General features: G+C 43.1%; 1 protein-coding gene across 1 annotated transcript; it reads left to right on the forward strand.

Annotated features, from left to right (window-relative positions):
• Nucleotides 1-247: 247 nt before the first annotated feature.
• LOC122312659 lies at nucleotides 248-811 on the forward strand. Its single transcript, XM_043127321.1, has one exon. The coding sequence runs from the start codon at nucleotides 248-250 to the stop codon at nucleotides 809-811; it is 564 nt and encodes a 187-aa protein (XP_042983255.1).
• Nucleotides 812-10,793: the final 9,982 nt, after the last annotated feature.

Genomic DNA, 10,793 nt, shown 5'->3' on the forward strand with positions numbered 1-10,793 from the left:
GTGTGTGGCATCCTCTGATGTGTGGACAGAATCAAGTGCTAGAGTTCAGAAATGGAGTATTATGGAAGAGAGCCTAATGGACTTGATTGAGAAGATGGCACAGAACCTAACAACTGAGGAAATGGAAGAAGTAGCAGTGGTAATGTGGAGAATCTGGCTAAGAAGGAACCAGCTCGTTTTTTAAAACAGTTTTATGCCACCTAAGCAACTTATCAATATAGCAAGAGAGCAGCTCAGAGAATTTCAAATGGCCCAAGTTGTGGCAGAACACCCAAATCCTATTAGAGGTCTGATGGGACAAGTTGGATGGGTTAAACCTACTGCAGGGAGTGTGAAAGTCAACTGGGATGCAGCTCTTGATCAAAAAAAAGGAAAAGCTGGTTTTGGGATTGTTATAAGGGATGAAAAGGGAGAGGTTCTCACTGCATGCTGTGATCAGAGACCTCATGTTCAAAATCCAGCAATAGCTGAATGTTTAGCTCTTTGGAAAGCCTTGGAATTGTGTAGAGACCTTGGTTTCTGCCGAGTCTGGTTTGAAGGTGATGCTCAGACAATAGTCAAAGCTGTTAATGAGGAGATGCCAGATTTCCCATGTTATGGAAGCATTGTGTTAGATGTGAAGAAGCTGTTAGAGCAACAGGTGGGGTGGAAGATTCAGTACATACACAGAAGTTCTAATGGAGCTGCACATAGTTTAGCTAAGGAGGCTCTAAAGTTAGACACTGAGGTTATATGGATGGAAGAAACACCAGCTTGTATAGCCGAATGCATAGAGATTGAAAAAAGATGTAACTCTGAAACGATTACTTGATTAATACAAATACTTTTTACTTCAAAAAAAAAAAAAGATTAATAATATTTCACATAAAAGCCGCACAAATCATGTTTGCACATTCCTGTCTTTCATTCAATTCATAGCATACATCATACGAAACTAAACTACATGCATCATCTCTTAAATTAACATGTACAACAAACATTCAACTATTGACCAAATAATTGAAGACATTAAACTCAGTGATGTATACTCAAAAGGAATGATAAAATTATGATCACAACGAAATAAGATTCGAGATTGTCATGGAGAGGCTACATCGTAGCCTTAGCAATAGAAATTAGTTCATAATCTAATCAAAACAAACCATAATAATTCTGAAATTCATAATGAGAGTTATACAAAGAGAATATTAAAGAGTTAAGAAGGAAACTCTATGTAGATCAAGAATCTCTATCATTGATGAACTCCAATTCTGCAGATTTTTGACCTCCTGCTTGAAGTGCCATTTCGTCCTTGAAGATGTTCGTTTTTAGTCCTTCCTTAAACACAAAAGTTGTAGGTTTTTATCTTAGATTTCCATAGACACCGAGATTTACCTTATTGGAGTTTTCTAAAAGAATTTACGCTCTAAATACTAAACGGTATTTTAGGAATTTGGCAGTTTTGCTACTTTTGAATTGATGCACCCTTTACACCTTCAAGATATTTGTTTTTGGCCAAGGATTCACACAAACGTTGTAGTATTTTCTCTTCAATTTCTTTGGACACCCAAATTACCCTTATTGGAGTTGTCTAGAAAAAGTTATCCTCCAATTACCGAAGGGTACTTCAGGAATTTCTAGAACTGAATGTTACCTATTCTCTTGATCACTCCTTGAATTTATTTATTCCTAAAACAAATAAATAAAATAAATAAAAACTCTAATAAATAAGAAAGTTAAACACAAACTAGAATAAAATTAAGAATAAAAGTATGACAAAACTTATATAGAAATTAAACACATCAACATGTTGTTTATTACATATTATGCCATATTATGAAATATTTCTATCTCAAGTAAGTCATGTCTTTTGAGTTACGTTCAAGTTAGTTATGTCTAGGATACTCATGTTGTAATCATTATGATTGTCCCAGCTTCTCCATTTGTAGTTCACGCGAGGTACTTTTGGTGAACCTTTTGATTGTCAGAATTTAGTTCAAGTTCAGTTATGTAGATACTGCTGGCATAATCATTATGATTGTTAGTGTGACGCCCCCAAATCCCCATGCACGGACACGGGAAAATTGAGACGTTCGGATGATGACAACCCGGGTCACCACCCTATCGATGAGTGTCAAGTGTGTGTAAGAGCAACAAATGTGCAAAAGGAAATGCAGCAGATAACGAAAGTCATATAACTAAGTACCATAATTTTTCTTAATATAATACAAGCTGTTTAAAACATACATAAATAAAATACTACAAAACACAAATATAGTTTTAAAAACAGCTACAAAGCATAACTTCAACTCAAAACTCCGGCAAAGCCGCATCCTCGGGCTCAGCCTCCTCCTCCTCCTCGAATCCTGCAACAAAATCTACGGAACCAAAAATGGCGCTGCAGGTAAGTAAAATCCAAACACCACCGGATAAAAACAAATAAAACTCAACCAATATGCATGAAGTATGCCCAATGCACATGTCTCATAAACCACATCTCAACCCATAAAAACATATTTTTTCCACGCATGCCAAAAATCCCATTTGGCCCAAAAACATATCCTTTCCAAATATCACGCCAAAAGTCACATTTGGCCCATATCGATCTCAAACCATTATCCAATTAATCCGTATGCACCATGACCTCCCCTAAGGGTCATCCGCACACCCTGGCTCCAGTGCCACACTGCAGGTTACGACCACGCATGTGACACCTAACGAGCGATGCCCAGTTCCGCGCCCCGCGCGTTCGTAGCCAAGCATGCTCTAGCCCTCGCCAGCGAAGGGCCATGGAGTCGGTTAGTAGAGCGATGCCCGGTTCCGCGCCCGGCGCGTTTGTAGCCAAGCGTCCCCTAGCCCCCGCTCCCGTCGTCACCAAGCAATAACTCAGGGGACGACACTCAGTTTATTCCACTCCCGAGTGACCAAAGGAGCTCCACCGAGATAATACCCCATCCCGGCTTGGGGTCGTGATACACACGCACCCGAAAATCCACTTACGCCAATAAAACAGGCTTTTCTCAATTTAATTAAAATGCACATGCATGCACCATGTAAATGCGATATCAATGCACAAAACGATCAACCAACCATAAATCAATAAAACAAGCAACTCTGTCATCCATCCATCCGACCCCCGAACTCCTTGGATCGGAATCAGCCAACCAACAACAAATATTTATTGAATGAGAAAAATATATTTAAATCTAAAAGTAGAGTTTGAAAAATACTTACAGCGCTATATGATATTTTAAGAAAGCTTGCGGCGTTGCAAATGGCGGAAGGAAAGCAACGTAATAGTGAAATTTCACTGTGGCTGTGGATTGTAAAATACCCACTTTTTAACGGGGACAAACCAAGGCTCGGGATTGATAGGGAATGGTCTAAGGATGTTTATGAAGCTAGTGGAAGTGGAGGTTGGCCGTGGGTGGCGGCAAAAATGGTGGTTGATGGCCGGATTTTCCAAAATGGAAAGCTAGCTCGTGGGAGCTATTCCGTTGACTATTAGAGGCCGGAAATGGGTGGGTTAAGACGGCAAGGAGTCGGTGATGAAGTGGTGAAGAGGTGGCCGGAGGTGGAGCGACGGCGGCAGATCGGAGCAAAAACCGTGTGGAAAGAAATGGCTCTAGGTGGCTAACGGCTGGCCGGATGGGGGAGATGTTTGGTGGGGTGGTGCACCGGCAGGAGGGGGTTCGAACGCCGGTGGCTGTGTCGGCCACGCCGGCTGGCAGCAGCGGTCTAGGTGAAGGTGAAGCTTCCGACCTTGAGAATGAGGCGAGAGAGAGAGAGAGAGACGAACCGGGGGCTCGGGGGGAGAAGGAAAGAAGAGAGAAAAAGAAAGAAGAAAAAAAGAAAAAGAAAGAAAAGAGAAAAAGAGAAAAAGGAAAAAGGGAAAAGAAAAGATGTAGCAAAGAAATGAGATCCAATCCTCACTCCGGAAAACAAAACAAATCTGCCGAAAACGAGATTAAAAATCGTAAAACGACTAAATAAATAAAACACAACATCAAATAAATAAAAACTAATTTTAAAATGCAATAATTTAAAATAAATAAACTAATATATTAATTAAATTAAAAACAAGCCTTCAGTGAAAATACACGCAAAAGCGGGTCATCACATCCTCCCCCCTTAAAAATAAATTTCGTCCTCGAAATTTGCAAGATCAACCTGTTCTTTAATTCTTGGAAGCTTCTCTCACACTTATCTGACCAAACAAATTCTGCATTCTTCCGAGTCAAAGCTGTGAGAGGTCCGGATAGACGAGCAAATCCCTCCACAAATCTTCAGTAATATCCGGCAAGCCCCAAGAAACTCCGGATCTCACGCACTATAGTCGGACGCTGCCATGAAAAAATGGCTTCCACCTTACTAGGATCAACGGCCACTCCGTCTCAGGAAATCACATGCCCAAGAAATCTAACTTCCTCCAACCAGAATTCACACTTGCTGAGCTTGGCGTACAAATGGTGTTCTCTCAATTTCCCAAGTACCAGACAAAGATGATACACATGCTCTTCAACATCTCGAGAATAAATCAGAATATCATCGATGAACACTACCTCAAAGGAATCCAGATAAGGTTGAAATACTCGATTCATTAAATCCATAAAAGCAGCAGGGGCATTAGCTAGCCCAAACGACATCACATTAAATTCATAATGCCCATATCTCGACCTGAAAGCAGCTTTGGGCACATCCTTGTCTCTGATCCTCAGCTGGTAGTATCCCGACCTCAAATCAATTTTAGAGAACACAGCTGCTCCTTGAAGCTGATCAAATAAATCATCTATCCGCGGGAGAGGATATTTATTTTTTATGGTCACCTTATTTAATTCTCGATAATCAATGCACATACGGAGGGTTCCATCTTTCTTTTTAACAAACAAAACTGGCGCACCCCACGGCGACGTACTAGGTTGAATAAATCTCTTATCTACCAGCTCTTGCAGCTGAGTCTTTAACTCTTTTAATTCAGCCGGTCCCATGCGATAAGTAGCTTTATGTACAGGAGCCGCTCCAAGTTCCAAGTCTATAACAAACTCCATTTCCCGAACAGGGGGTAGTCCAGGCAAATCGTCCACAAACACATCGGGAAATTCTTCCACAACTGGAATGTCTGCCAAAGACTTCTTCTCAGACGGCGTAGACACCATCTGAACTAAGAATGCATCCGCTCCCCATGCAATCTCTCTTCTTGCTTGAATTGTCGATATAATTACTGGCTTTTCTTTTAACTTACTCCCCGCAAATTCTAGACAATCACCATCTGGAAGCTGAAAGCTAATTATCCGACTTCTGCAATTAATACTCGCAGAATATCGGTATAGCCAATCCATCTCGAGGATGATATCAAAACCCAATAGCTTAAACACCACCAAATCAGCATCCATGAACCTCCCATCAGAATTTAACGAGCATCCCAAAGCAACCTTGGAACACCACACTATTTCACCATCGGGTAGAGCCACTACCAATAACTTTGGCAAGGGTTCCGTGACCAAATTACACACCCGAGCAAAAGTGGAAGATACAAACGACTGTGACGCACAGGAATCAAACAAAGTGCAAGCATAAAACTCATATAAACGGACTCTTCCTGAACCAAACACATAAACCCATGAAATCCAAAAAACAAAGGAGAAACCAAATACACCAAAAATTAAATCCAACTTAAAATGAAATTGATCCATACCTGTAATTACTCCAGCATCATGGGTCACTGGTGCCTCATCATCCACCTCTCCGGGTGTGACAGCATAAACCCGGGCTTGCACTGCTTGCCTTTGATTCTTTCTTCCACCGCGTCTACCTCCACAGCTTCCTTGAACTCTAATGGGACACTCCCGAGCAATATGTCCCACTTGGCCGCACCAGTAACACTGGGGTCCACCACTCAGCCGACACTCGCCCTCATGAGCTCTATTACATGCTCCACAAATTGGCACCCGTCCTCCCATACGAGCACCTGAAGATGCTTGAGGTCGAGTTCTGGTCTGCTGAATAAATTTCTGAGGTGAACCGAAGCTGCTTCCTTCACCAGAAAAACTTCGCCTCTTATGTCCTGGAGGGGAGCCCATACTCAGATTATTCTCCCGCTCTATAAGGGTGGCCACATCCACTAAATCCTGAAAAGTGGATATCCGGTGACTGACCACCATACGGCATATATCAGGGCGTAGTCCCTCCTGGAAACACTCAGCTCGCATCTCCTCTGTGGCGATAAGGTGGGGAGCAAATCGCCCAAGTTCTATAAACCTTCGGGCGTACTGTTCCACTGTCATGCCTCCTTGGACCAAATTTGAGAACTCTCTTACCTTTTGCTTCCTTACCGATGCGGGAAAGAAGCAGTCGTTAAATTCTTTCTTGAAGCGCTACCAGGTTACAGCGGCGAATGATCCCAACTCTGCTTCTAGCATCACCCTCTTAGTATCCCACCAATCAAAAGCGGTGCCTTGCAACAGATAGCTGGAGTAGAGTACCTGTTGCACCTCGATGCAACCACACACCTCAAAAGTTCTTTCCAGGTCTTTGATCCACTTTCCAGCTTGAAGTGGATCCTTTTCTCCAGTGAAAGCGCTCATAGGTGCATCCGGCTTGCACCATGCTACTGGATCCTCTTGAGTATAGCCAAGGCCCTCCCTGATATGGCCAAGGACCTCCTGGTTGTGGCCAAAACCCTCCTTGTTATGGATAAGGCCCTCCTTGTTGTGGCCAGGGACCCCCTTGTTGTGGCCAGGGACCCCTTTGTTGTGGCCAAGGTCCTCCTTGTTGTGGACAAGGCCCTGTCTGCTGTGGCCTAATGTTCTGCTGCATAAACTCAGTCATCTGCCGTATTGCTTGGGCTATGGAGTCATCTCTTGATGCATTGTCCCGTGGCTCCTGAGTGGATTTCCTTGGTCCCACCATTTTTCCTACCACAACACAACTCTTGACCCTCCTTTAAGAAAACAAATAAAACCATCATAAAACCAAAAACCAAAACCAACACCACACAACAAGACACAAAAGAAACCAGCATGCAAAAACCTAACCAAATAAATAAAAACAAGCAATCAAGTTCAAACAAATAAAACAAATCAATTAACAACTTTACTTAACATAATTTTTTTTTTTTAAAACACAACTTTAAAAAACATTCTGGTACTACCTACGGGACATGTGGTTTTACCCAGAGACAAACCGCTCTGATACCACTTGTGATGCCCCCAAATCCCCACGCACGTACACGGGAAAATCGAGACGTCCGGAAGATGACAACCCGGGTCACCACCTTATTGACGAGTGCTAAGTGTGTGTAACAGTAACAAATGTGCGAAAGGAAACGCAGCGGATAATGAAAGTCATATAACTAAGTACCAGAATTTTTCTTAATATAATACAAGCTGTTTAAAACATACATAAATAAAATACTACATAACACAAATATAGTTTTAAAAATAGCTACAAAACATAACTTCAACTCAAAACTCCGGCGGAGCCTCATCCTCGGGCTCAACCTCCTCTTCCTCCTCAAATCCTACACCAAAATCTACGAAACCAAAAATGGCGCCGCAGGTAAGTAAAATCCAAACACCACCAGATAAAAATATATAAAACTCAAACAATATGCATGAAGTATGCCCAATGCACATGTCTCATAAACCTCATCTCAACCCATAAAAACATATTTTTTCCATGCATGCCAAAAATCCCATTTGGCCCAAAAACATATCCTTTCCAAATATCATGCCAAAAGTCACATTTGGCCCATATCTATCTCAAACCATTATTCAATTAATCCGTATGCACCATGACCTCCCCTAGGGGTCATCCGCACACCCTGGCTCCAGTGCCACACCGCAGGTTACGACCATGAATGTGACACCTAACGAGTGATGCCCAGTTCCGCGCCCCCCGTGTTCGTAGCCAAGCATCCTCTAGCCCTCACCAGCGAAGGGCCACGGAGTCGGTGCTTAGAGCGATGCCCAGTTCCTCGCCCGGCGCGTTCGTAGCCAAGCATCCCCTAGCCCCCGCTCCCGTCGTCGCCCAGCGACAACTCAGGGGACGTCACTCAGTTTATTCCACTCCCGAGTGACCAGAGAAGCTCCACCAAGATAATACCTCATCCCGGCTTGGGGTCGTGATACACGCACTCGAAAATCCACTTACGCCAATAAAACAAGCTTTTCTCAATTTAATTAAAATGCACGTGCATGCACCATGTAAATGCGATATCAATGCACAAAACGATCAACCAACCATAAATCAATAAAACAAGCAACTCTGTCCTCCATCCATCCAACCCCCGAACTCCTCAGACTCAGTCCGGAATCAGCCAACCAACAAAAAATATTTATTGAATGAGCAAAATATATTTAAATCTAAAAGTAGAGTTTGGAAAATACTTACGGCACTATATGGTATTTTTAGAAAGCTTGCGGCGTTGCAAACAACGGAAGGAAAGCAACGTAACAGTGAAATTTCACTGCGGTCGTGGGTTGTAAAATACCCACTTTTTAAAGGGGACAAACCAAGGCTCGGGATTGATAGGGAAGGGTCTAAGGATGTTTATGAAGCTAGTGGAAGTGGAGGTTGGCCGTGGGTGGCGGCGAAAACGATGGTTGATGGCCGGATTTCCCAAAATCGAAAGCTAGCTCATGGGAGTTGTTTCGGTGACTATTAGAGGCCGGAAATGGGTGGGTTAGGACGGCAAGGAGTCGGTGACGAAGTGGTGAAGAGGTGGCCGGAGGTGGAGCGACGGCGGCAGATCGGAGCAAAAACCGTGTGGAAAGAAATGGCTCTAGGTGGCTAATGGCTGGCCGGATGAGGGAGATATTTGGTGGGGAGGTGCGTCGGCAGGAGGGGGTTCGAACGCCGGTGGCTGTGTCGGCCACGCCGGCCGGCGGCGGCGGTCTGGGTGAAGGTGAAGCTTCCGGCCGTGAGAATGAGGAGAGAGAGAGAGAGAGAGAGAGAGAGAGAGAGAGAGAGAGAGAGAGAGAGAGAGAGAGAGAGAGAGAGAGAGAGAGAGAGAGAGAGAGAGAGAGAGAGAGAGAGAGAGACGAACGGGGGGCTCGGGGGGAGAAGGAAAGAAGAGAGAAAAAGAAAGAAGAAAAAAAGAAAAAGAAAGAAAAGAGAAAAAGAGAAAAATGAAAAGGGAAAATAAAAGATGTAGCAAAGAAATGAGGTTCAATCCTCACTCCGGAAAACAAAACAAATCCGTCGAAAACGAGATTAAAAATCGTAAAACGACTAAATAAATAAAACACAACATCAAATAAATAAAAAGCAATTTTAAAATGCAATAATTTAAAATAAATAAACTAATATATTAATTAAATTAAAAACAACCCTTCAGTGAAAATACACGCAAAAGCGGGTCATCACATCCTGCCCCCTTAAAAATAAATTTGTCCTCGAAATTTGCAAGATCAACCACCAACTTAAAACAAGCCACATAAAATCACATAAACCATTTGTGACCAAGATTAAGATACGTATCTTCATTACACAAACAAGTATGGGTTTGCTACTCGCTCCCAAGAGAAGTCTTGAGCTAACGGATCTCCCCAAGCCACCTTAACCAAAGGTATTGTCTTAGACCTCAACTGTTGCTCCTTCCAATCCATGATCTGCGACGGAACAACTTCATAAGTGAGATCCGGTTGCAACTGAATACCCTCTGGGTCGACGAAGCGCGGCTCTTGCTGTCCAAAGCTCTTCTTCAAGGACGATACGTGGAAGACATCATGAATATCGCCAAAATACTCTGGCAAAGCAACTCTATAGGTGACGGACCCTACCTTCTCCAGAATCTGAAAAGGGCCGACATACCTCGAATCCAATTTCCTCTTCTTACCAAAATACTTAACACCTCTCATGGGAGAGACTTTGAGATAAACCCAATCACCTACTTTAAGAGATAACTCTCTCCTCCTGGTATCAGTGTAGTTTTTCTGGCGACTCTGCGCTGCCGCCATTTTATCTCTGATGATCCAAACTTGGCTTTGCATCTCTTGAATTATTTCGGGTTCAATTATCTTACTCTCCCCGACTCATTCCAACACAAGGGCGATCTGCACTTCCTCCCATAAAGAGCTTCATAGGGAGCCATCTGAATGGTCGCATGGAAGCTATTATTATATGCAAACTCAATGAGCGGCAAATGGTTTTCCCAACTCCCTTGAAATTCCATGACACATGCTCGCAACATGTCTTCAAGGGTCTGAATGGTGCGCTCTAATTGGCCATCTGTCTGTGGGTGATATGCAGTACTGAACTTCAACTTAGTACCTAAAGCTGCCTGTAAACTCTTCCAGAACTGCGACGTGAACCTTGGGTCTCGATCTGACACTATACTCTTTGGTATGTTGTGCAGCCGTACTATTTCTTTCACGTACAAGCGTGTCAACTTACCTAAGGAATCGGTGTTATTAACAGGCAAGAAATGAGCACTCTTTGTTAACCGGTCAACAATCACCCAAACAGAATTTTTTCCACTAGGCATTCTTAGCAAACCCATTACAAAGTCCATTGTAATGTCATCCCATTTCCACTCAGGAATAGGGAGGGGTTGGAGCATACCTGCGGGTCTTTGATGCTCGGCCTTCACTTGACGGCATGTGTGGCATTTCTCAACATATAAGGCAATATCCCTCTTCATTCCATCCCACCAATAATTTTTCTTCAAGTCCCGATACATCTTTGTACTACCTGGATGAACTAAATAAGGGGCCGCATGAGCTTCTGCCATGATCCGCTCCTTGAATTCTGAATCTTTGGGGACCACTCTGCGATCTCGGAACCGAAGTATTCCATCTTTATCCATACTATAG

This window comes from Carya illinoinensis, chromosome 6, assembly GCF_018687715.1.
Source record: "Carya illinoinensis cultivar Pawnee chromosome 6, C.illinoinensisPawnee_v1, whole genome shotgun sequence".
Classification (NCBI taxonomy): Eukaryota; Viridiplantae; Streptophyta; class Magnoliopsida; order Fagales; family Juglandaceae; genus Carya; species Carya illinoinensis.